This window comes from Loxodonta africana, chromosome 4 (assembly GCF_030014295.1).
Source record: "Loxodonta africana isolate mLoxAfr1 chromosome 4, mLoxAfr1.hap2, whole genome shotgun sequence".
NCBI lineage: Eukaryota > Metazoa > Chordata > Mammalia > Proboscidea > Elephantidae > Loxodonta > Loxodonta africana.
The window spans coordinates 83584801-83612374 of NC_087345.1; the positions used below are offsets into that span (position 1 = coordinate 83584801).

Consider the following 27574-nt stretch of genomic DNA (forward strand, 5'->3'; position numbering starts at 1 on the left):
GTAGAGCATAACAAGCACACTAAAGTTGCTAAAACTCATGTCTTGGCAAACCTTCCACTGACCGTTATAAATAGGGTTCTTAAATTCATATGTTGTAACATGGTTTATTTTCTTCATGTTGTCTCCTCCCATTATCTCCTCCATATCTTCCTATATACCTCAAAGTCTCATAAAAAAGTTTGTCATTTAGACTAACTTTCTAAATTTGTGTTTCTTATAGTGGCATTGAACTGTTTGAACCACATCCCAATGTGAGAGTACATTCTCTTCCGTGTATTTTATATGCTTCTTTTCCTTACGTGATTACCGATTGAATTTTTTTGTGTTTTTTAAAATGTCTAGGGGACCAAGATGGCTGACTAGGTAGAAGCTACCTTGGATCCCTCTTACAAAAAAGACTTGGAAAAACAAGTGAATCGATCACATACATGGCAATCTATGAACCCTGACCATCAAACACAGATCTAAAGAGTTGACCTGAGTGACAGAGACAGAGAACGAACAATCACGGGGAAGCAGCGACTGTTTTCGGAGACTGGAGCCAGTGTCCCAGTCAGGAAACCTTGGTGCCGGGCTTTGGATTGGGTGCAGGGGAGCTGAGCACGGCATCCTGAGATGGCACAAACATGGGACGCAGCCCTAGCCCCCAGAAGTGACCTCGAGGGAAGCCCAGCCAGTGCACACAGGCAGCACAGTGACGCGGCTGACAGGAGGAGAATCACCGGGAGGCAGCAACTGGTTTTGGAGCCTGGAGTGTGGTGTCCCAGCTGGGGAACCTTGGCACTGGGCTTTGGACTGGGAGCTGAGGAACTGACCACAGTTTCTGAGACAGTGCAAGCATGGGATGCAGACCTGACCCTCGGGGGCAATCTCTACCCAGCCAGTGCACACAGTCAACCTGTCCCTCGGGAATCTCAGATAAAACAGTCATCCCAAGCAAGACAAGTAACTCTGACTATATTCCGGGGTGCTACTTTCTCGTATTCATCTGAACCCTCCCCTCCCCTTCCCAGGTGGCTTCATTAACATTGGAATTTCCTGAGCCAGAGAGTGAAGTGCGCTGTGGTTTTTCTTTTCTTTTTCTTTCTTTTTTTTTTTTGGTCTTTTCCTAACCCATTCTCCTTGCCTGAGAGTAGCAGCTACAAAAAACCCAGGGACCAAAAATCCTTCCCTAATTGGACTAAAAACACAGAACCAGCTCTAGCCAAACATATGTGATCCACAGTCTTGGGCTTTCATCCCTACAGGGAACAAGGTGGCAAAGGCAATTCTGATAGGGATCTGAGTGTAATTGTTTTAGCTGATTACTGGAAAGACAAGTTTCCCAGGTCTGATATCTCTGCCTATTCAACAGAGCCCTCACTGACCCACAATGGGGAACTGAGGGCTGAAGCTCCCCCAGACCACCAAGCCTCCTGCCTTAGGGGTCTAAGGAGGGTGACATCTACCAGTCTGTAGAGGTACTTGCATTGGGGGCCTAAGGTACAGCTGCAGAGCCCACTCACAAAAGTGCTTTAGGAATAGAGACACACCTACCTCACTGGCACTTGGGGGAAGCCTGTCAGCATCCTGCCACCTCCCCTCCCCCAGAGTGTGAACCCCAGCTGCTACTAGAATCTGGTGCACACAACTATCACCACTACATCTCTAGGTGGATAGGTGACAGTCTGCACCATACAGTTGATGACCCAAAATCAGATTCTACTCAAGAATAGTGAATGGATTCTTAGGCTTATATATCTGGTAACAGCCAAAACCAACTGGTAATAGGACATAAGTGATTCAAGGGCTACAACAATCAAGACAGCGAAATCTAGTAGCCCATCTACGTATATTGAAAGAAAACAAAACAAGATAAGACTCAGTGAGCAAATATAGAATAAATCACTACCATATCTTAGAGATGGTTTGGAGACAGCAGTCGATATCAAACCACATAAAGAAGCAGACCATGATTGCTTCTACAACTCCCCAAACTAAAGAATCAAAATCTTTCCAAATGAAGATACAATCCCGGAATTGTCAGATGCAGAAGATAAAAAACTAATTTATAGAATGCTTCAAGACATCAGGGATGACCTCGGAAATGAAATAAGGCAATCTGCAGAAAAAGCCAAGGAACACACTGATAAAGCAGTTGAAGAACTCAAAAAGATTATTCAAGAACATAGTGGAAAAATTAATAAGTTGCAAGAATCCATAGAGAGACAGCATTCAGAAATCCAAAAGATTAACAGTAAAATTACAGAATTAGACAACTCAATAAGAAGTCAGAGAAGCAGACTCGAGCAATTGGAATGCAGGGTGGGGGATCTGGAGGACCAGGGAATTGACACCAATATAGATGAAAAAAAATCAGATAAAAGAATTAAAAAAATGAAGAAACCCTAAGAATCATGTGGGACTCTATCAAGAAGAATAACTTGCCTGTGATTGGAGTCCCAGAACAGGGAGGGATAACAGAAAATACAGAGATAATAGTTGAAGGTCTGTTGGCAGAAAACTTCCCTGACATCATGAAAGACGAAAGGATATCTATCCAAGATGCTCATCGAACCCCATATAAGATTGATCCAAAAAGAAAATCACCAAGACATATTATCATCAAACTTGCCAAAACCAAAGATAAAGAGAAAATTTTAAAAGAAGCCAGGGAGAAAAGAAAGGTCTCCTACAAGGGGGAATCAATAAGAATAAGTTCAGACTACTCAGCAGAAACCATGCAGGCAAGAAGGCAATGGCATGACATATATAGAGCACTGAAGGAGAAAAACTGCCAGCGAAGGATCATATATCCAGAAAAACTCTCTCTGAAATATGAAGGTGAAATTAAAATATTTAGAGATAAACACAAGCTTAGAGAATTTGCAAAAAACAAACCAAAGCTACAAGAAATACTAAAGGAAATTGGTCAGAAAACCAATAATATCAGATACCAGCACAGCACCAGGTCACAAAACAGGACATCTTGATATCAACTCAAATAGGGAAATCACAAAAACAAATTAAGATTAATTTTAAAAAGAAAAAAATGCTCAAAACAGGGAATCATTGAAGTCAATATGTAAAAGATCACAATAATCAAAAAGAGGGACTAAATACAAGTATCATAGAACTGCCATATGGAGAGGGAAACAAGGCGATATAGGACAATACAAGTTAGGTTTTTACTTAGAAAAATAGGGGAAAATATTAAGGTAACCACAAAGGGGTATAACAACTCCATAACTCAAAATAAAAACCAAGTAAAACGTATCGGCTCAGCAAACATAAAGTCAAATACTATGAAAATGAGGAACACACAATTTACAAAGAAAAACGTCTCAGCACAAAAGAGTAAGTGGGAAAATGAAATTGTCAACAACACACATAAAAAGGCATCAAAATGACAGCACTAAACACATACTTATCTATAATTATGCTGAACATAAATGGACTAAAAGCACCAATAAAGAGATGGAGAGTCTCAGACTGGATAAAGAAACACGATCCGTCTATATGCTGCCTACAAGAGATACCTTAGACTTAGAGACATAAACAAACTAAAACTCTAAGGAAGGAAAAAAATATATCAAGCAAACAACAAGCAAAAAAGAAAAGGAGTAGCAATATTAATTTCTGACAAAATAGACTTTAAAGTTAAATTCACCACGAAGGATAAAGAAGGACACTATATAACGATTAAAGGGACAATTGACCAGGAAGATATAACCATATTAAATATTTATGCACCCAATGAGAGGGCTGCAAGATACATAAAACAAACTTTAACAGAACTGAAAAGTGAGATAGACACCTCCACAATTATAGCAGGAGAGTTCAACACACCACTTTCAGAGAAGGACAGGATAAGAAGCTCGATAGAGACACGGAAGACCTAAGTGCTACAATCAACCAACTTTACCTTATAGACTTATACAAAACACTCCACCCAACAGCTGCAAAGTATAGTTTTTTTTCTAGCGCACATGGAACATTCTCTAGAATAGACCATATACTAGGTCATAAAATAAACATTTGCAGAATCCAAAACATCGAAATATTTCAAAGCATCTTCTCAGACCACAAGGCCATAAAAGTGGAAATCAATAACAGAAAAATTAGGGAAAAGAAATCAAATACTTGGAAACTGAACAATACCCTGCTGAAAAAAGACTGGATTATAGAAGACATTAAGAAGGGAATCAGAAATTCATAGAATGCAATGAGAATGAAAATACTTCCTATCAAAACCTCTGGGACACAGCAAAAGCAGTGCTCAGAGACCAATTTATATCGATAAATGCACACTTACGAAAAGAAGAAAGAGCCAAAATCAGAGAACTGTCCCTACAACTTGAACAAATAGAAAGCGAACAACAAAAGAATCCATCAGGCACCAGAAGAAAACAAATAATAAAAATTAGAGCTGAACTAAATGAATTAGAGAACAGAAAAACAATTGAAAGAATTAACAAAGCCAAAAGCTGGTTCTTTGAAAAAATTAACAAAATTGATAAACCATTGGCCAGACTGACTAAAGAAATACAGGAAAGGAAACAAATAACCCGAATAAGAAATGAGATGGGCCACATCACAACAGATCCAAATGAAATTAAAAGCATCGTATCAGATTATTACAAAAAATTGTACTCCAACAAATTTGCAAACCTAGAAGAAATGGATGAATTCCTAGAAAAACACTACCTACCTAAACCAACACAATCAGAAGTAGAACAACTAAATAGACCCATAACAAAAAAAGAGATTGAAATGGTAATCCAATAACTCCCAACAAAAAAAAAAACCCTGGCCTGGACGGCTTTACCGCAGAGTTGTACCAAACTTTCAGAGAAGAGTTAACACCACTACTGCTAAAGGTATTTCAAAGCATAGAATATGACTGAATACTACCTAACTCTTTCTGTGAAGCCACCATCTCCCTGATACCAAAACCAGGTAAAGACATCACAAAAAAAGAAAATTACAGACCTATATCCCTCATGAACATAGATGCAAAAATCTTCAACAAAATTCTAGCCAACAGAATTCAACAACATATCAAAAAAATAATCCACCACGACCAAGTAGGATTTATACCACGTATGCAAGGCTGGTTTAATATTAGAAAAACCATTAATGTAATCCACCATACAAATAAAACAAAAGACAAAAACCACATGATCTTATCAATTGATGCAGAAAAGGCATTTGACAATGTCCAACACCCGTTTATGATAAAAACTCTCAGCAAAATAGGAATCAAAGGAAAATTCCTCAACATAATAAAGGGCATCTATACAAAGCCAACAGCCAACATCACTCTAAATGGAGAGAGCCTGAAAGCATTTCCCTTGAGAACGGGAACCAGACAAGGATGCCCTTTATCACTGCTCTTACTCAACATCGTGCTAGAAGTCCCAGCCAGGGCAATTAGGTTAGACAAAGAAATAAAGGGCATCTGGATTGGCAAGGAGGAAGTAGAATTATCTCTATTTGCAGATGACATGATCTTATACACAGAAAACCCTAGGGAATCCTCCAGAAAACTACTGAAACTAATAGAAGAGTTTGGCAGAGTCTCAGGTTATAAGGTAAACATACACAAATCACTTGGATTCCTCTACATCAACAAAAAGAACATCGAAGAGGAAATCACCAAATCAATACCATTCACAGTAGCCCCCAGGAAGATAAAATACTTAGGAATAAATCTTACCAAAGATGTAAAAGACCTATACAAAGAAAACTACAAAGTACTACTACAAGAAACTAAAAAGGGCCTACTTAAGTGGAAAAACATACCTTGCTCATGGATAGGAAGACCTAACATAGTAAAAATGTCTATTCTACCAAAAGCCATCTATACATACAATGCACTTCCGATCCAAATTCCAATGACATTTTTTAATATGATGGAGAAACAAATCACCAACTTCACATGGAAGGGAAAGAAGCCCCTGATAATTAAAGCATTACTGCAAAAGAAGAAGAAAGTCGGAGGCCTCACTCTACTTGATTTTAGAACATATTATACAGCTGCAGTAGTCAAAACAGTCTGGTACTGGTACAACAAAAGGCACATAGACCAATGGAACAGAATTGAGAACCCAGATATAAATACATCCACATATGAGCAGCTTATATTTGACAAAGACCCTGTGTCAATTAGTTGGGGAAAAGAGAGTCTTTTTAACAAATGGTGTTGGCATAACTGGATATCCATTTGCAAAAAAATGAAACAGGACCCATACCTCACACCATGCACAAAAACTAACTCCAAGTGGATCAAAGACCTAAACATAAAGACTAAAACGATAAAGATCATGGAAGAAAAAATAGGGACAACCCTAGGAGCCCTAATACAAGGCATAAACAGAATACGAAACATTACCAAAAATGATGAAGAGAAACCAGATAACTGGGAGCTCCTAAAAATCAAACACCTATGCTCATTTAAAGACTTCACCAAAAGGGTAAAAAGACCACCTACATATTGGGAAAGAATTTTCAGCTATGACATCTCCGACCAGCGCCTGATATCTGAAATCTATATGATTCTGGTAAAACTCAACCACAAAAAGACAAACAACACAATCAAAAAGTGGGCAAAGGATATGAACACGCACTTCACTAAAGAAGATATTCAGGCAGCTAACAGATACATGAGAAAATGCTCTCGATCATTAGCCATTAGAGAAATGCAAATTAAAACTACAATGAGATTCCATCTCACTCCAACAAGGCTGGCATTAATCCAAAAAACACAAAATAATTAATGTTGCAGAGGCTGTGGAGAGATTGGAACTCTTATACACTGCTGGTGGGAATGTAAAATTGTACAACCACTTTGGAAATCTATCTGGCGTTATCTTAAAAAGTTAGAAATAGAACTACCATACAACCCAGAATTTCCACTCTTCTGAATATACCCTAGAGAAATAAGAGCCTTTACACCAACAGATATATGCACACCCATGTTTGTTGCAGCTCTGTTTACAATACAAAAAGCTGGAAGCAACCAAGGTGTCCATCAACAGATGAATGGTTAAATAAATTGTGGTATATTCACACAATGGAATACTACGCATCGGTAAAGAACAGTGACGGATCTGTGAAACATTTCATAACATGGAGGAACCTGGAAGGCATTATGCTGAGCGAAATGAGTCAGAGGCAAAAGGACAAATATTGTATAAGACCACTATTATGAAATCTTGAGAAACAGTACAAACTGAGAAGAACACATACTTTTGTTGTTACGAGGGGGGGGGAGGGGGGGAGGGTTATTTACTGATTAGTTAGTAGATAAGAACTACTTTAGGTGAATGGAAGGACAATACTCAAAACAGGGAAGTTCAGCTCAACTGGACTGGACCAAAAGCAAAGAAGTTTCCTGGATAAACTGAATGCTTCAAAGGTCAGCAGAGCAAGGGTGGAGGTTTGGGGACTATGGCTTAAGGGGACTTCTAAGTCAATTGGCAAAAGAATTCTATTATGAAAACATTCTGCATTCCATTTTGAAATGTGGCGTCTGGGGTCTTAAATGCTAACAAGCGGCCATCGAAGATGCATCGATTTGTCTCAACCCACCTGGATCAAAGGAGAATGAAGAACACCAAGGTCACATGATAACTATGAGCCCAAGAGACAGAAAGGGCCACATGAACCAGAGATTTACACCATCCTGAGACCAGAAGAACTAGATGGTGCCCGGCCACAACCTCTGACTGCCCTGACAGGGAGCACAACAGAGAACCCCTGAGGGAGCAGGAGAACAGTGGGATGCAGACCCCAAATTCTCATAAAAAGACCAGACTTAATGGTCTGATTGAGACTAGAAGAATCCCGGCAGTCATGGTCCCCAAACCTTCTGTCGGCCCAGGACAGGAACCAGTCCCAAAGACAACTCATCAGACATGGAAGGGATTGGACAATGGGTTGGAGTGAGATGCTGACGAAGAGTGAGCTAATTGTATCAGGTGGAGACTTGAAACTGTGTTGGCATCTCCTGGAGGGGAGATAGGAGGGCAGAGAGGGTTAAGAAACCAGCAAAATTGTCATGAAAGGAGAGACTGGAAGGAGGGAGCGAGCTGACTCATTAGGGGGAGAGTAAGTGGGAGTATGGAGTAAGGTGTATATAAGCTTATATGTGACAGACTGACTTGATTTGTAAACTTTCACTTAAAGCACAATAAAAATTATTAAAAAAAAATGTCTTTGCGTTTATTCACCTACTGTCAGAAATGTCCTATATTTCCTAAAGTTGACTGATAACTTTTAAGCAGATCCCATAGTTCTGGTTAGTTAATTTTGGCACCTGTATCTCATTATCAGTTATGAAAAGCACATGAAATGAAAATCGAACTTTTATGCCATAATAATGTCAACACTTCTTAGTAGGTTCTTTTGGGGTTTAGAGAGGTGCTGTGGGAAAGAAGGACATATTTTCCCATTTGTCGTTTCTTTCTCTTTCATTCCCCTCCATTTCTTTTCCTTCTCAACTTTTGTAACATATGGTCAGTTCCTACTTCCCACATAAACCTCCTACTTCCCCAGCCCTGGAAAGTTATCATCTTGAGTAAGGTACTTTCAAGTGCTCTTTCACATTAATCTACTGCATTTAAGCCTGGTTTTCTGCTAATGGGCAAGCCTTCAACTAGTTAGTAATACTTCATTGTCCCCTTTTTGCAAATACCTCCAGTATCTCCCAATGGTTACCTTGGCATACCTTCCATGGCTTGACTTTTATCGGAGATAAGCAGTCTTTTCCTATTTCACAATGAGACATAGAAGGAAATGTTACTGTAATCCCAAGTAAGCTGAAAACTTACTACCCAGGAAATTTTCTCTTCAACCACGCTGCCTTTATGTCTGAAACACATAGTGGGATTACGGGCTGATGTACTCTTTTTCAAAGATTTTGCAGTACCTGGAAATGTGTCTCTGGGATTTACTTAGATGGTCTGTGTAAAATTTTATGATATTTATCTGTTGTTCTTTGTAGTCTGTGATACTTTATTCAATTTCTCACACTTTTGCAACAGTTCCGTTTCCTATGTTCTAACATTAACCCACAATTATATCTATTACCCATTAATCCACAATTCAGAGCAAAGGAGGACAGATGTAGTCCATTTGATTTCTGTGTTTTCCCTCCAGGGAGGTCCTTGTGGTCTGAGAGGACACTGTTTATATTGCAGAAAAAAGGTATTTGCAATGAAAATTCTATCATGAAATCTCTGGCATCATTTCTATCAGTAAGGCCATACTTTCCAACTACTAATCTTTGCATTCGTATCACCAGTAACTATCAGTGTACCTTGACTGTATATTTGATCAGTTTCAGACTATAGAAGTTTGCACAATCTTCAGTTTCTCCATCATAGGCATCAGTGGGTGGTGCATAAATTTGAATAATGGTCTTATTAATTGGCTTTCCCTGTAGGCATATGGATATTAGCCTATCACTGCCAGCATTGTACTTCAGGGTAGACCTTGAATTCTTTTTCACAATGAATGCAACACTATTTCTCTTCAACTTGTCATTCCAGGCATAGCAGACAATGATTGTTTCAAAATGGTCAATACCAGTCTATTTCAGCTCACTAATGCCTAGGATATTGATGTTTATGCGTTCACTTTCATTTTTGATGACTTCCAACTTTCTTAGATTCATACTTCGCAAATTCCAGATTCTAATTATTAACGGATGTTTGCAGCTCTTTCTCCTTATTTTGAGTCATGGCACATGAGCAAATGAAGGTACCAAAAGCTTTACCCATCCATGTCATTAAGGTCAACTCTACTTTGAGGAGGCATGTCTTCCTCAGTTTTATTTTGAGTGCCTTTCAACCTGAAGGCCTCATCTTCCAGCACCGTACCAGTAAATGTTCTGCTGCTATTCATATTTTGAAGAATGGGAAATCCAGAACACTTAATTGTGCTCATGCTGAACCTGTACCTAGGCTAAGAGGCAGTTGTTAGAACAACACAAGGAGACACTGACTGGTCTAAAATCAGAAAAGATATATGTCAGTTTTATATTCTTTCATCATACTTTTTCAATCTTTATGCTGAGCAAATAATCCAAGAAGCCAGACTATATGAAGAACGTGGCATCAGGATTCGAGGAAGACCCTTTATCAATCTGTGATGTACAGATGATGTTGTTGTTGTTGTTAGGTGCCGTTGAGTCAGTTCCAAGTCATAGCAACCCTATGCACAACAGAACAGAACACTGCCCGGTCTTGAGCCATCCTTACAATCGTTATGCTTGAGCTCATTGTTGCAGCCACTGTGTCAATCCACCTCATTGAGGGTCTTCCTCTTTTCCACTGACCCTGTACTCTGCCAAGCATGATGTCCTTCTCCAGGGACTGATCCCTCCTGACAACCTGTCCAAAGTATGTAAGATGCAGTCTCGCCATTCTTGCCTTTAAGGAGCTTTCTGGCTGCACTTTTTTCAAGACAGATCTGTTTGTTCTTTTGGCAGCCCATGGTATATTCAATATTCTTTGCCAACACCACAATTCAAAGGTGTCAACTTTTCTTCGATCTTCCTTATTCATTGTCCAGCTTTTACATGCATAGGATGCGATTGAAAATACCATGGCTTTGGGTCAGGCACACCTTAGTCTTCAGGGTGACATCTTTGCTCCTCAACACTTTGAAGAGGTCCTTGGCAGCAGATTTACTCAATGCAATGCGTCTTTTGATTTCTTGACTGCTGCTTCCATGGCTGTTGGTTGTGGATCCAAGTAAAATGAAAGCCTTGACAACTTCAATCTTTTTTCTGTTTATCATGATGCTGCTCATTGGTCTAGTTGTGAGGATTTTTGTTTCTTTATGTTGAGGTGCAATCCATACTGAAGGCTGTGAGCTTTGATCTTCATTAGTACGTGTTTCAAGTCCTCTTCACTTTCAGCAAGTAAGGTTGTGTCATCTGCATAACGCGGTTGTTAATGAGTCTTCCTCCAATCCTGATGCCCTGTTCTTCTTCATACAGTCCGGCTTCTCATATTATTTGGTCAGTATAGAGATTAAATAGGTATGGTGAAAGAATACAACCCTGACGCACACCTTTCCTGACTTTAAACCAATCAGTCTCCCCTTGTTCTATCCAAACAACTGCCTCTTCATTTATGTAAAGGTTGCTCACGAGCAGGATTAAGTGTTCTGGAATTCCCATTCTTCGCAAAGTTCTCCGTAATTTGCTATGACCCACACAGTCGAATGCCTTTGCATAAAAAAAAAAAAAAAAATTAGTCAATAAAAAACAGGTAAACATCCTTCTGGTATTCTTTGCTTTCAGCCAGGACCCATCTGATATCAGTAACGATATCCCTGGTTCCACGTCCTCTTCTGAAACTGGCCTGAATTTCTGCCAGTTCCCTGTTGATATACTGCTGCAGCCATTTTTGAATAATCTTTAGCAAAATTTTGCTTGGGTGTGATATTAATGATGTTGTTCTACAATTTCCACATTTGGTTGGATCACCTTTGTTGGGACTAGGCGTAAGTATGGATCTCTTCCAGTCAGTTGGCCGGGAAGTTGTCTTCCATATTTCTTGGCATAGACGAGTGAGCACCTCCAGCGCTGCATCTGTTTGTTGAAACATCTCTAATGATATTCCATCAATTCCTGGAGCCTTGTTTTTCACCAGTGCCTTACTTCAGTGCCGTCGGTTTCTAATCATATGCCACCTCTTGAAATGGTTGAACATTGACCTTACAACCTTATTTACTGAAAGTGAAGAGGACTTGAGCAATTACTGCTCAAAGACTACAGCCTTCAGTATGGATTACGCCTCAACATGAAGAAAACACAAATCCTTACAACGGAACCAATAAGGAACAGCACGATAAATGGAGAAAATATTGAACGGGTCAAAGATTTCGTTTTACTTGATTCGTAATCAATGCACATAGAAGCAGCAGTCAAGAAATCAAATGTTGTAATGCATTGGGCAAATCTGCTGCAAAAGACCTCTCTGAAGTGCTAAAAAGCAAAGATGTCCCTTTTAGGAGTATGTTGAGCCTGACCCAAGTTATGGCATTTTTGATGACCTTATATGCATTTGAAAGCTGGCCAATGAGTAAGGAAAAGAAAAGAAGAATTGATGCCTTTGAATTATGGTGTTAGGGGAGAATATTGACTATACCATGGAGTACCAGAAGAATGAAGAAACCTGTCTTAGAAGGAGTACAGGCAGCGTGCTCCTTTTAAGCTAGGATGACAAGACTTCATCTCATGTGCTTTGGGTGTGTTATCAGGAGGGGCAGTCCCTAGAGAAGGACATCATGCTTGTTAAAATAGAGGGTCAGCAAAAAAGAGGAAGACCCTCAATGAGATAGATTGACACAGTGGCTGCACCAACTGCCTGAACCATAGCAAGGAGTATGAGGATGGCACAGGACCAGGCAGCGTTTCATTCTCTTGTTCGTGGGGTTGCTACGAGTCGAAATGGACTCAGTGACATGCAAGAACAACAAGTCTTCCAGTTCCTTAGCTATTTCATTAGCCCTGTCCAATTGGTTAAGAAAAGATTTGAAAGAGTTCTACAACTCTGGTAATTTTATTTTTTTATTTCTAACATTATACTTTATTTTTTTTTATCATCTGCATTTTACCGCTGAAGTTTCCATTCTTCTCATGGGTTTTGTCTGTATTTTCCACCAGTTCCTTGAACATGTTAAACATAGTTATTTTAAAGCTTCTGTTTGAGAGTTCCAAAATTTGACTCATCATCAATTGTGACTTTGATAATTACTTTAGTTCTTGCCGTTTGTTCTCTTTCGCTATCCTTCTTTCTCTCTCACATCCTCCATCTCTTTTTTTTTTTTCTTTTTAGATTGTTAGATGTTGTGCTTAGAAGATTCGCTACTGAGGTACATAGCATTTAACTGTGGAAATCCACATGCTCTTATTTTATCAGGCAGTTAGTGTAGAGGGCTGAGTCAGGTTAGTGAGGAGTTGAGCATGGTTTTTGTTTTCTTGTTGCTATTATCTCCAGTGAACCACAGGCTTGAATTTTTTTTTTTTTTTTAGTAATGGGGTGCTGTTGCCATTTTCCTAGGTGTGGGCTAGTGTGCAAGAGAATTTCCTTCAGTGTTATGCTCTTGGTTCTATTTTCAGGTATCCTTGCACACCTGTGACACAGAGAGTTTGTCTCTCTAAAGCTCTTGCACTCTCCTCCAGCAATTTGATGTTAAGCATACTCAACTTGTGATGGGGGCAGGGATTTCTCTGAGGTCCTGGTTTAATCTTGGTCAGACCTCTGTGCCTGGAAGTAGGACTTGCTCAGCATCTTTACCTTTCCTTCTCATGGCATCCAAAGTCTGCCTTGAATTTGTGGCTGGTATGAGTTTCCTGCCGTTTCTCCACTGATGACAGTTGGTAGAGCATAAGAAGTAAATTGTTAAACAGCTGCCCAAGATTGTTAACAAGTACACCAAATTTGGAAAAACTCATGTATAGGAAAATTTTCCACTGACTTTTATGTGTATGGCTCTTAAACCTACAGGATGGTAACGTGGTTTATTTTTCCTCCATAAGCCCATGATCTCCCATATATTTTCCTATATACCCCAAAGGGCCATAAAATAATACTTGTTTTTTAAATTACCTTTTTAAAATTTGTGTTTGTTATGTTGTTGCTGTTATTTCTAACTCCAGGTCTTTGCACATTTCATTATAACACTTTATCTTCTCAAGGTGCCCTTTGAAATCTTCTGTTTAGCTCTTTTATTTCATCGTTTCTTTTGTTTGCTTTAGCTACTCTACATTCAAGAGCAAGTTGCAGAGTCTCTTCTGGCATCTCTTTTGGTGTTTTCTTTCTTCCCTGTCTTTTCAATGACTTTTGCTTTCCTCATGTATTATGCCCTTGATGTGATTCCATAGCTTGTCTGTTCTTTGGTCATTAGTGTTCAACACGTCAAATTTATTATTGAGATTACTCAGGTAGGATACACTCAAGGTTGTATTTTGGCTGTCGTGGTCCTGTTTTAATAGTCTTTAGCTTCAACTTGATCTTGCGTATGAGCAATTGATGGTCTATTCCGCAGTCGGCCCCTGGCCACTTTCTGACTCCATCATCTTTTTCCACAGATGTAGCCAATTTGATCCCTGTGCATTCTATCTGGTGGGGTCCACATGTATAGTCGCCTTTTATGTTGTTGAAAAAGTTAATTGCAGTGAAGAAGTTGTTGGTCTTGCAGAATTCTATCATGTGATCTCCACCTTCAGTTGTATCATCAAGGCCGTATTTTCTAGCTACTGATTCTTCTTCTTTGTTTCCAATTGCCAGTAATTGTCGGTGCATCTTGATTCTATAGTTGATCAATTTGAGACTGTAGATATTTGTAAAAATCTTCAATTTCTTCATCATAGTTATTAGCGGTTGGTGCATAAATTTGAATAATGGTCTTATTAACTGGTCATCCTTATAGGTGTATGAATATTATACATTCAGTGACTGAGCTGTACTTTAGGATAGTCCTTGAAACCTTCCTTTGACATTGAACGTGACGCTATTCCTCTTCAATTTGTCATTCCAGGCATAGCAGACCAGGCATAGCAGACCCTATGATTGTCTGATTCAAAACGGTCAATGCCAGTCCATTTCAGCTCACTAATGCTTAGGATATTGATGTTTATGTGTTCTTTTCATTTTTGATGGCTTCCAACTTTTCTAGATTCATAATTCGTACATTTTACTTTGCAGGTATTAAAGGATGCTTGCAGCTGTTTCTTCTCCTTTTATTCATGTCACATCAGCAAATGAAGGTCCTGAAAGCTTGACTCAATCTATGTCATTAAAGTCGACTCTAATTTGAGGAGGCATCTCTTCTGCAGTTGCATTTCCAGTGCCTTCCGGCACTATATCGGACAATTCCCCACTGTTATTCACGAGGTTTTCCTTGGCCAATCTTTTCAGAAGTAGTCTGACAGGGCCTTCTTCCTAGTCTGTCTTAGTCTGGATGTTCCACTGAAGCTGTCCACCACGGCTGACCCAGCTGGTTTTTGAAATACTGGTGGTATAGCTTCTAGCATCATAGCAACACACAAGCCACAACAGTAGGACAAACTGACAGATGATTGGTGACTGTTTCATTTAATAGCACTTAAAAATTTGAACCACATCCCAGCGTATGAGTATTTTCCATCTATTTCATATCATTCTTTTCTCTCATCTGTTTATTGATTGAAGTGTTTAAAGATTTCAAAAATGTTTTTATTTTTACCTACCTACTAACTCCAAACCTACTTTGTTCCCTAAAGTTAACTGATGAATTCTTATGCGGATACCATAGCTCTTGTTATTTTCATTTTGTAACCGTATCTCATTATCAGATATTAAAAGTTCATCAGATCAAGATCAAAACTTCAGTATTATGTCTATTCAATACTTCTTACTAGGCCAGGTTTTGTGGCTTAGAGTCGTGTTGTGGGGAAGAAGGACATGTCTGTCCATCTGCTGTTGTTTCCTCTTTCATTCTTCTCAATTTCTTTTCCATCATAACTCATGTAATACATGATCAGTTCCTGCCTCATCAAAAACCTCTGACAGAGTCCTTGCCCTTGTACATTACTAACTTGGGTAAGTTCCTTTCAAGCAGTCTCTCACTTTAGTCTATAGTTTTAGGGCTTAAGTTTCTGCTGACCAGGAAACATTCAGCTAGTTAGTAATACTTCATTTTCCCCTTTTGAGAATATCCCCAGTTTCTCCAAATGATTCTATTGACACACCTTCTATCATATGACTTTTATTGGAGACAAGCACCCTCTTTCTATTTCATAATGGGAGATAGAGGCAAATGTTGCTGTCCTCCAAAATAAACAGAAAATTTACTACTCAGGAGAATTGCCTGTTTGATAATATTGCATTTACATAAACACTGTAGGGGGTAAGGCCTGAAGGACTCATATTTCCAAGATATTACAATCCCCAGATATGTGTCTTTGGAATTTACTTATATGTTGTGGATAAAACATGATGGTATTTATTAGTTCTTGTGTATAGTCTTGTCATCTTAACCAATTTCTCACACTTCAGCAACAGCTTCATTTCGTACGCTCCATCATTAATCCATAGCTGTATTTATAAGTCATTAATTCACAGTTCAGAGAAAACAAGGAATTGGTCATGTGAAGTGTTAGGGTTGTGAATTCAGGAGGTTTTCAATACTATACAAACCTGAGAGTTTTTTTTTATGTTTTTAATCTCTGAATAATATTTCAAAAGAAAAAGAAAGTAGAAATAGAATTGAGTGCTGCCTGTTTGTGTCTAGAATTAATAATCCATACATCAAAAAATGTCACAGAGTTGTGCTCTGTATCCCAAAAGAAATCTAACTACACTTCAGCATATGACAAAATCGAGGGAAAATAACATGGTCAGTGTATGTACGTGTTTGTCTGTGTACATTGCACATGCAGACAAGCTATGCCTCAAACTTCTAGGCAGTCATTAGACTGCTAGGAATGAGGCACATACACCCACTGGCATCAAATATTCTGTGGGTGCTACATTCATCTGTGATCGAGTAAGACGTATGAAAGAGTTTCACAGTGTTGGTGAAGTGAACTCCATTATTATTATTTATAGAAAACAGATTTTCAAAGAGGAAACTCTTATCCTTCCTCAAATTATCCACGTCCATTCTTACATAGCTGGACAGGCACATGGTTGTTCAGGTCAGACGCAGTGTGCATATCAGCACAGTTTCTACTCTACTTCTGGGCCTTACGGGTCCTCGCTGCCAGGTGGAAAAACCCTGCACCTGAACCTCTGCTGCTGGGCCCCCTGCTGCTGGGTCCCACCATGCTATCCCGGGCCTGTGGGGCTATCTTGCTGCCGTGCTATCACAGACACTGCTGCCCAGGAGTGGGTGCATGCCACCACTATACAGGACACACTTAGGCCCCTCTTGCCCTGCACAAGTAAGTGTTAGAAATTTTTGGTTCCACCAGCAAGCCTCTTGCCTGAAGGCACTCAATTCTCTCTCCATGTGTGAGGAAGGCTCACAGCTGCTGTCTCTCACTGTCTTCAGCATTTCCTCTTTCTTCTGCGTCTAGGAGGTTCTCATAGCAGGGACCCTGGCTCCTTGGTCCAAACTACATGCTCTGCTCCAGACTTCTTGATGGTAGTGAGGTTTCCCTGAATCTGTATGGGATTCACCCATTTTAGCCTAGCTGAATGGCAAAAGCAATCCTCTTGGTAGGGAACAGTCACCTCATTTGCACAGTTCTGCAAGTGTTTTACACACCTCATTTGCATTATCCCAGTCAATTATTTTGTGGAAGTTACAAGACCATGGCTGGAAAGGCCATATAAAAGCAATCCACTCTACTGTACTCAGGTAATGAAAAAAACATTCTTCCATTCACCAGTGGTTAGAAACCAGTTGCCCTCAAGTTGACTCTGACACATGGTGACCACATGTGTGTCAGAGTAGAACTGTGCTCCTTAGGGTTTCAGTGCGTACATTTTTGGAAGTTGATTGCCAAGCCTTTCTTCCAAGGTACATATAGGTGGCCCTGAACTCCCAACTCTTCAGTTAGCAGCCACCACCCAAAAGTCTTATACATTAAACAGGATTTTTGATCACTATTCATCTCAGGACTTCAATAGATCTATTTATTCCATAACGTGAGAGAATTTTTGACCATAACAAATAACATTGCAAAAATAGCTACGGTAGTTGCTAAAGGGTCATGTTTTTCCTCTACGATTCTTTATTTAAAAACACTGTACTAATCACGACATATATACTTGTTCATAGTCCTGAAACAATGCCAGTTTGTTTGGAATTGGTATGTTGGTACATTTCAGCCTTACCAATCATCCCCAAAAGGAAGGCCCAGTGTTCTCCTTCAAAAATCTGTGAAAAAACCCTAATGGATCCCAAGAGTCAGATCTCTTTGTGTATGGGGTCTCTATTAGTCAGGGTCTGACTTGACGGCAGCTACCAACAAGAACAGCATCATCAATCACTCCAACCTATGGGAAACTACACACATATTTACCATTTATGCGGTCTTCGTCCTTTTGTGTAATTCCAGTTTTTCACGTGGTGTAATTTGTCTTCCCCATGCAGAGCTTCCTTAACATGTCTTTTACTACAGGTTTGCTAGCCATCCATGTTCTCTGCCTTTTGTTTTTTCCTTTTCTTTTTTTTTGGTCTGAAAATATCTTAAGTTTATTTTTGTATTTGAGAGATATTTCCCCTGGCTATGAAATTCTACGTTGTACAACTGCAGCATTTAAAAAATGTTAATGTGTTATCTTCTGATGGCATACTTTTAGGCAATACAGGTAATAAAATAACTGTTTATAGAAATATTACCGAAAAATCCCACAGAGGTATGGGAGAGTAGGTGAAGTATTGGTGAAGATAAGAGCGCAATTTTAGAATAAATTACATGCATGTTTGTAAGGTCATGGGAGTGGCCTAATAGACAGGTGTAAGGTGCAGAAGAGATGGGGAAATAAATGGGTGCATTGCCTTTGTGATTGGATGTCAGGTCTATTGTGTGGGGTGGGGGTGAGGGAATGGTCTTAGATCCAAAAGCAAACCAAACCAGTTGCCATCCATTTGATAGGAGCACAGATTGTTCATCTAGTGTATCAAAGAATTACTTTGGCCTACTCAGTTATGTCCACAGAAATATATTTGAATACGTGGGAATAAAGACAAAAGGAAAAAAAGGCAGAATAAAAACAAACAAAAAAAATACCCAAGTACATACAGAGAGTCAGGGAGGAGTGGATTTTACTTCCCCTCTGAGTTATCCCGCTGCCTGGAAGCTACCAAAAAGGCCAGTTTGAGCAGTTGGCCTGAAGCAGATTGGGTAGTAGGTAATAGGGAAAAACATACCTTTAGATGGAGAAGTAGTGTTACAGTTATTATTTCTTGAAATTGGCTCCTCTGCCTCCCTAAACACTCTTACTCTATATATCCTCCATTCATATTTCTTGCCACCTGGCAGGTTGGCTCAGTTATTGGGGAAAACAATTTCAGATATTTTCTCATTACCTAAAAAGCTTGAAAAATACATTATCTAAAAAGCCTTGGGAAAAAATCTGTTGTTATATAATGCCTGTCACTGTTTTTTTGTTGGAAATCCTACCTCATTTATTGCAAATTTATATATCAGTTTCCCTCTGTAGCAACAGGAAGGAAAGTAAATGTGCATAGATGTCAACTTGATTGGAAGGGGTGGTGGTGGGTTTTGTGGAAGTTCTCTTTGAAGTGTTTTACCTTAAAGAATGGACAATAGGGGGAAGGATCTTCCAGGCAAAGAGATGGTTTCATGTGGGTTAAAAAAAAGATATGAGGGGTTATTAGAGTAGGTTAGTGTGATGAAATTTTTAGGTCAGATTACAGAAGTCCTGGAATGCTATTTTAAGGAACTTTGACTTTAATCTCTCCTCAATAGGCAGCCACTGAAGAAGTCTATAAGGAAAAACAAACAAACAAAAACCCTTAAAGGAATTTTTAGGTCGTCATGCAAGGATATGAGTAGTGAATTTAAGAAATGAGTCCGTAGGAAGGGAGAGAGACCAATTTTGAGAAAGGACCAAAAGTTACAAAACTAGTTCTCCATCTGGAGAGCTGTTTTTCCTGTAACCTAGTCAACCTGTTCCAAACTGCCAAGCCTTGCCTCTCTGATATCTTCTAGGCAACGAAATTTCTCAGAGTAATGACAGAATTACATATTTCTGTCAATGGTAGTGTATTTTCATTTGTCCACACTCAGGGTTCATTTATTTTTCTTACTAATCTGTTATTGTATGTTATCAATTATTTATATCTTGTATATCTTTTTCAGATGAACATTTTTCTCCGAAGTAAGGATTTATGTGTTTCCTTGACTCACTTCTTTCTCAAGAATGTTCTGTGCTTGCTTTCATGTCTCTATAAATCTCTCCCAGGTGTAAATGGAATTCCACCTGTCCCCTCATAGGACATGGTAAACTAGCAAGCAGTATGGTATTCTGGTTATGTGCATGGATTCTGGATCCAGATTACCTGGGTTCGACACTTATCTTTCCCCTCTATTAGGTGTCTGACCTTGCTTCTGTGCCTCAGTTTCCTTGTTTGTAATATGGGGATAATTGTTATAGCATATCAGTATAATTATTAATAATGACATATTGACATTGATAATAATATACAATGCATAGGATTTTTAATTGTTTCTATTATCGTATTCTATTATTGTCTTGCATGTTGGAACAGTGTCTGGCACATAATAAACAACATAAAAGCTATCATTATTTCCCTCGGCCACATGGACCTTTTTTCTGTATTGAAAACACTCATGATCTGTGTCATGTGTGTGGCCCTTTAATCTCTGTTGCCTTGTGAAATTTCTTGTATTGTTAACTTTCCATGGTGTACATCATGTATATTAAGTTGTTATTATGAGGCAGATTTACATCTTTGAATTTTCTATACTACTATGCATAATATTAGCCATACTTTGAAGAGTTGTTTATGAAATGATACACAAAAAGTAATTTGAATGTCAGAGAGTTTCTAGGGCTTCTTCTATTTTCAGGAAAATGATGCTGATTACTCAGTGCGTGATACATTCTCTTTTTTGCAGGGTTTTAAATATCCAAATAATAAAGATTATGTCTCTCTGCAGAGCAACCACTTCAGGGCCTATTGTGCAGACAAACAGTACGTTCCCTGGGGTATTTGATTCTGAAGGGATAATGTTGCTTTTGTTGCCATCTTCAGGGACAGAAGTTAAATAGATTTTTGAGAAAAGCAGTCATAGAGAGACTGGTGAGGATGGGGCAATGGTAGCATCTAACACAGGACATCTGCAGGCTGAGTCAATCAGGAGACGTGGAACATAGGGTTGAATGGAATCATTGTATTCAGTGGATTGCAAAAGTGATCTCCAAGCTTCCATTCAAATCAATCATTCAAGCCCTGAATTTAGTCAGAGTGATAAAATCATTGTCATTGAATTTGAAGATTTGTATTCATTTTGATTTCCCAAGGTCCATAATCAAAGAATGTTTTAAGGCCCAAGGGAAAGGGATGAAGCAAGGAGGTCCTGCTTGCATTCTCAGTATCCATTTTTTCTCTTCTGAGAGTGAAACATACCCTCCATGACATCAGGAATTTTGTCCCATCTGTTCAGTGCTATATTCCAGTGCTAAAACCACACTGGCACATAGTAATCACTCAGCAAATAGTTCTTGAATGAACAAATGAAAGAACGTGACAGGTCTAGTATGGAAGCAGAAGAAATATTTTTCCTCCTTCCCTTAACTATATATTTTCTCTTCTCACTTCTTCTCTCACCATGTACCTTACGGATCTTCATGGCCACACTGTCATTTCCTTAATCATTCAGATAACAATCGCAAGTGAGCAGTGAGGTCTATGACAGCAAACTGGATTATATCTCATTATAAAGGAGGTAGGTGACTTCACAGGAATTGCTGGAGAAAATGTTCTGGGGTACAATGAGGATATAATTTATAAATATTAAAAGCATGCACAGTTTTATGTTGTTGATCTTTTGGAGACTTCTTACAAAAAGAGTGCAGGTCACACAGTGAAATCTGATTGCACAATGACAGCTAGTGTAGAGATGATGATAGGCATCCCTTCTTCAAGAAGGAATTCTTTAATATTGTCTACATCTAAGGTATTTTCCCCTCCTTGAGAAATTTCTCCACCCTACACATACAATTAAATGACAGAATTCTTACTATATTCTGATGAACCTGTGGAGGGTGAAAAGCCACGATCAATTCCAGTACAACCTGAGGTAATTTTTAGGAACCAAAGATGCATCCAGGAGTGACCTCATTTATTTTTGTGCTACTTCTTACTGCTGCTGAAACTTGAAAGACCTGTAAAACGCCGCCCCCTGGTGTTCCCTCTTAGTGAGGTGAGTGGATGAAGGAGAGGTGAGAAGCTCATTATCCAGAATGGAATCTGAATGGTTATCTTTCATGAAGCTCCTGCATGTGCAGTATTGGTTCTATCCAACTGCACTCAGGCCCAGCAAGGTCAATGGGGCAGGCTTATCTCTTTGAAAGTCCAGAAGGTATTCAACCTTGTCTACCATCATCCAAAGCTTTTACAAATTGGACACAGCTAGATATTGCAAAGAATGAGGTTTATGTATATACAGTGTGTTTGCTATAGAGTCACAACTCAGGCAAAATAATTAATTAACCCAACGGCTAAGTGAATATACACATAGTATAGATGCATATTTGATTAATTATCAAAAAGGAAATTAACACATTCAGTGAAGTGTTATTGGTTTTTAGATGAGAAAATGAGAAACTTTGTGGATAACAAAGCCCTTTTGCCTCCAAAGTTTTGAAGTGTATGGTACATATGCACATTCTCTGGACATGACTTATTATGAATTTTCAAAAGCATTATGAAGTTATAAAGTATATCTGAGCAATGAGATGATATTCATTAAATATAAATGACATTTGTATATGTATATAGAAGTATAAACAATATTTTTGGAAAGTTAGAAAACGGACAGAGGTTTTTATTATCTTATGGAAAGAATTAATAGTCACTTTTTTTTAGGTCCAAGTTGAGCCCTGGTGGTGCAGTGGTTAAGGGTTTGGCTGCTAACCAAAAGGTCGGCAGTTCAAATCCACCAGCAGCTCCTTGGAAACCCCATGGGGTACTTCTACACTGTCCTGTAGGATCATTATGAGACAGAACCGACTCGATGACAATGGGTAGGTCCAAGTTACTCGTATTGTTCTCCCTCCTTATCTTTTCTTCTCCTTCATCTTTAGGTTCATTCAGTATTTTCACACTATGCTTGGATTTGATTTCCAGAAGTCCGCCTATGCTAACCAACCAAACGCCCATTTACGTGTTCTTCTCAAATTAGAAAAAATATCTATTGCTTTTATTAATCTTCTTGACTCTGAACATTTTCATTAACACAAGGTATAATGGAATTCTGGATAGTTGAAGAAATTATTCAATGAAGGTCTAGATATCTTGCCTCCAAATTCAGGGCTTTTTCTCCTTGAGACTTGTAAACACTGTCAGTGTCAGTACAAGACATCTAACACTTCAAAGTGGTTCCTACTCTTCTCTACTTACATTATGTGTCAGGAAGAACTAGATCCAAATAATTTTCACGTAAGCCAGTAGAAATTTTTTTGTGAATAAATTCGTTGAAAAGAAAGATGAAAGCTCTCTGCACAATCTTTATGATTGTCCCATTAACTCCTTTTATTTAATCCTCCAAATGGACCAGAAAATAATCCAGAAATATCCTGAAAATTTTAAAATGAAAGAAGAGCTCTGGAGTACAAAATTTTGTCCTGTATCACATTTTAAGTTTCAGTAGAGATTTTTTAATTACTCTTGAAAAATTGGAAGTTAGACATTGAAGTGTTCTCAAATGGAAAATGTTTATTGGGTTTTAGAATCCACAGAACTAGATTTTATTTATTTGATTTCCATTTTACAAAATAGAGTACCTTGAAAACCTAGTCTTAGATAAATGCATTAATGGTAAAACCATAGGGAATAGACATGAAAGAGAACTGAGTACCTCGATTTTTTTTTTTTTCTACTTATGAGAGAAAAATGTTCACGGGGATAGGTAGTTTGACAAATCTACAGGATAGAAAGAAACTTTATATTTGGCAAATTCTTGTAAAATGTTCATGGGTTATTCAGATTTAAACAAAACAGCCTCAAAACATCAACAATCTCTTACTTCTTTATGAGAAATGCAATCCTTTTTACGGTGTCTTTGAAGGCTTCCTTTACCTGCTTGTTTCGTAGTGTATAAATGAAAGGGTTAAGCATGGGGACAACTGAGGTTAAGAGCAGCCCCACCACCTTATTAAGGGCTACTCCTTCGTTTCTTGAAGGTTTAATGTAGGCGAAGATGGAACTGCCATAGCTCATGGAAACCACAATCATGTGAGAAGAACAGGTGGAAAAGGCCTTTTTCCTTTGTTGGGCAGAAGGGAATTTTAGAATGGTGCTGATGATGTATGTGTAGGAGAGAAGCACACCCAGTAGGGTAGAAATCAGTGTTAGCACGGCAAAAGCCAAAACAACCTTTTCTATAAGCTCTGTGTCGGAACAGGTGATCTGTAGGATAGGATATGCGTCACAACCAAAACTATCAATGAGATTAGAGTCACAGAATTCCAGCCGGAGACCCATGCCAAGAGGGGGCACAATAATCAACAGGCCAGCACCCCAACAGCAGAGAAGGAGTGTAGTGCAGAACTTGTTGTTCATGATGGTTGTGTAATGTAGGGGCTTACAGATGGCCACGTAGCGATCATAGGACATGGCAGCAAAGAGAAAAAACTCAGTTGCTCCCAAGAAGACACCAAAAAACAATTGTGAGACACAAGCATTATAGGTACAAGTTTTATCTCCAGTTGTCAGGCTGTACAGGAATCTGGGAATACAGACGGAGGTGAATGAGACTTCTAAGAAAGAGAAATTTCGGAGAAAAAAATACATGGGAGTTTGAAGACGGGAATCCAAAAGTGTGAGAGTGATAATTGCCATGTTCCCAGCCACACACAAAAAGTAGGTGAGAAATAAAAATACCGAAAGCACAATTTGTAATTTTGGGTCCTCCGTCATCCCCAGCAGGATGAATGTTGTTATCACTGTGTGATTTGTCATGACCTCCTGTGTCAAGTCAAAATGATTGGACTTGAAGACACAAGTGACATGATGCCAGCATGGAGCGTGAATGAAAGATGCAATCAGTATTAACGTAATGCATTTGGCATTTGGATTGTGGAATTTTACTGGAAATAATTAAATATGAATCAAAGGCTTATAATTGCCTTATTAGAAATGATATTTATACAGATGTCAAATGAAAACAGACAGCAGGAATCATGTATCTCATTTCATACGGTGTTTCTCATTATCATTGCGTAGGGACATAGGTCTGCTCAATGTTATAGATTATTCCATTATTTTGTACATTTTTTCTTCTGCCTCCTTTTCTTTGCTTTTCCCCACCGTCTTTTCAGCTCCACTTTTGTAAAACAGAAGAATTCGTCAAGGAGTATTTTATTCTGGTCTCTGACTGTATTTTGAAATAAAATAAATGCAAAGGGCTGGATAACATCTTTGTATTTAAAATGTTAAAATTTTAAAAGTTAAAATACAAAGGCATGTTTGTTGTGTATTTTCTGCTTTTAAGTACATGAAAACACTTTTAAACCAGTAAAAGTGTTTTTTAGGTAGAGGGTTTCCTGAAGAGTTACAAGAAACCTTTTCCTGGGACCTGAGAATAAACCTGAGGAACCCTGTCCTCCCAGAAGGAATGGTCTGTGATACTTGCTCTCCCTGCCAGTGAGATCGATTTCCCGTGCTCTTCTGAGCAGCACTCAGTCTTCGGAATGTGTCTCTGAATATCTTAGTGACCTCTCCTTTCAACAATTGCTGCTGCTCCGCTCTTCAAATCACCTCTCTCCACTAATTTCCCACCAGCCCTCTTACCCTGCTGCTTATATTCTCTGAGTTCTTGAGAAATGTTACTTGCCCAAGCATCGTTCAGTAACAAACTGGTCAAATGGACTAATTTTTATTAACAGGTTTTGTAAAACTCACATTTTTCTTGAAGTTTACCATTTTCATCTCCTCCCAGGAGTTTCACGCTTCCCTGCACACTACTATTTCATGTTTTCTCAGGAATCCCATTAGTTGTGGGATAGGATGGCTCAGAGTGATCTCTTCCCTTTCAAATAAATCTTGCCTTTGGTGAGATTCAAGTTGCAGGTAGGTGCTTCAAGTATCCATCCTGCAAAAGAAGAGCTGGTAAATGCATTGTCTCTCGGGTTACAGTTACTTAAAAATATATATTGGTTCTTGGCTCTTAAGATGTCTTTGTGTTTTATTTGTGGAATTGATTATAAATTGAGCAATTTTAGGCCTAACTCAGGGTTTTATAGGGAAACCCTAAGTACCCAGTATTACCCAATATATGTGCTCCCAATTGAGAATTAAAAATGTATTAAGTTGTTTTGTCTTTTCTCTTCCTCAAGTAAATAATAAAAATTGACTTCTTCAGATAAATATTTAATATCAGAGTCTGAAGAACTAACCATGAATAAGTGTGTCTCCAAAGGAGCTTTCTGTCTTTTGATGGGAGATAATATTCCATTTTAGTGCGTGCTTAGGGATATAGTAAGATGAGATAACGGTGAAAATGCAACTTTGGTTTTAGGGCAATAACTACTCCATGCCTTTTCCTTGGCAATCCCTCTTAGTGGTGATTTGTATTTTACTGTCTTCTCTCAGTTGTTGTAGGCTATTATGTGGGAGCCCTGGTGGCACAGTGGATAAAGCACTTGGCTGCTAACCAAAAGTTCATCGGTTCAAATCTACCAGCCCCTCCATGGAAGAATGATTTGGCAGTCAGCTTGTGTAAATATTTCCAGCCTTGGAAACCCTATGGAGCAGGTCTACTCTGTCCTACGGGGTGGATATGAGTTGGATTTGACACAATGGCAGTGTGTTTTTTGTGGGGGGGGATGGATTTAGAGTTCGTAATGTCAGCTCTCACTATAAGCTGAGTAGCAAGTTGTTTTGTTCAGGGTTCATAGACATGTTTATGACCAGGAAACCCATGTCAGATCATGGTAGAAATGGTTTACTGGAAAGGTGGTATCTTCCCAGTACTAGGAAGCTGCACAGTGAAGATTTTCATAGGCATGACTGAGTGATAGGTCAGGTTCATTTCACACACCGAATTCTCTTTCCTTTCTTCTTTCCCTCCTGTCATATTACCAATGCCAATTACTGTTGAGTCAATTCTGACACACTGTGACTGCATTTGTGTCTAATCTGAATTGTGCTCCATAGAGCTTTCAATGGTTGAGTTTTTGGAGGTAGATTGTTAGGCTTTTCTTCTGAGGAAACTCTGGGAAGACTCAAACTGCCAGCCTTTTGTTTAGCAGCTGACTCTGTTAACAGTTGTACCTTATATCCTTATACTGGCTATTGAAGTTCTTACTTCAACCTTCCCTCTGCTATAAAGTTCTTAGGCTTTAATGTTACTGCCTGTTACCAGTTTTAAAACTCCTATCCTCTTCTTTGGGAAACCCTGGTAGTATAGTGGTTAAGTGCTACAGCTGGTAACCAAAAGGTCAGCAGTTCAAATCCACCAGGTGCTCCTTGGAAACTCTATGGGGCAGTCCTACTCTGTCCTATAAGGTCACTAAAAGTCGGAATCAACTCAACGGCAATACATTTCATTTGGTTTTATTCTCTAATTTTGAGGGAAATGACTTGTGAAATAAATGACATGAGCATTTGAATATCCTTTAATTTAATGTGTTAAACAACTAATATAATCTTTTTTTAATTCCTGAAGTTTTTCAGTCCACTTTACTTCTTAAAAACAAGCTAAGCTTGTAGTGGCAGAGCATTTGGTTCTAAGGCTGCTTTGTCCACCTACATCCATATCATGGTCTCCTTTGGTTTAATTAGCAGAGGTTGCTGTGAGAGTAGAAAGTTACTTTTTTTTTTTTTAATTTGCATCAAAATTTGAAACAACAATTTCATTAAATAAACAATA

At 38.8% G+C, this 27574-nt stretch overlaps 1 protein-coding gene across 1 annotated transcript; it reads right to left on the minus strand.

The window, feature by feature from the left end:
* Positions 1–23611: 23611 nt before the first annotated feature.
* Positions 23612–24663, minus strand: LOC100662071 (olfactory receptor 6C2-like). The gene has a single exon (XM_064285251.1). The coding sequence runs from the start codon at positions 24661–24663 to the stop codon at positions 23725–23727; it is 939 nt and encodes a 312-aa protein (XP_064141321.1). The 3' UTR covers positions 23612–23724.
* Between the last annotated feature and the right edge of the window lie 2911 nt (positions 24664–27574).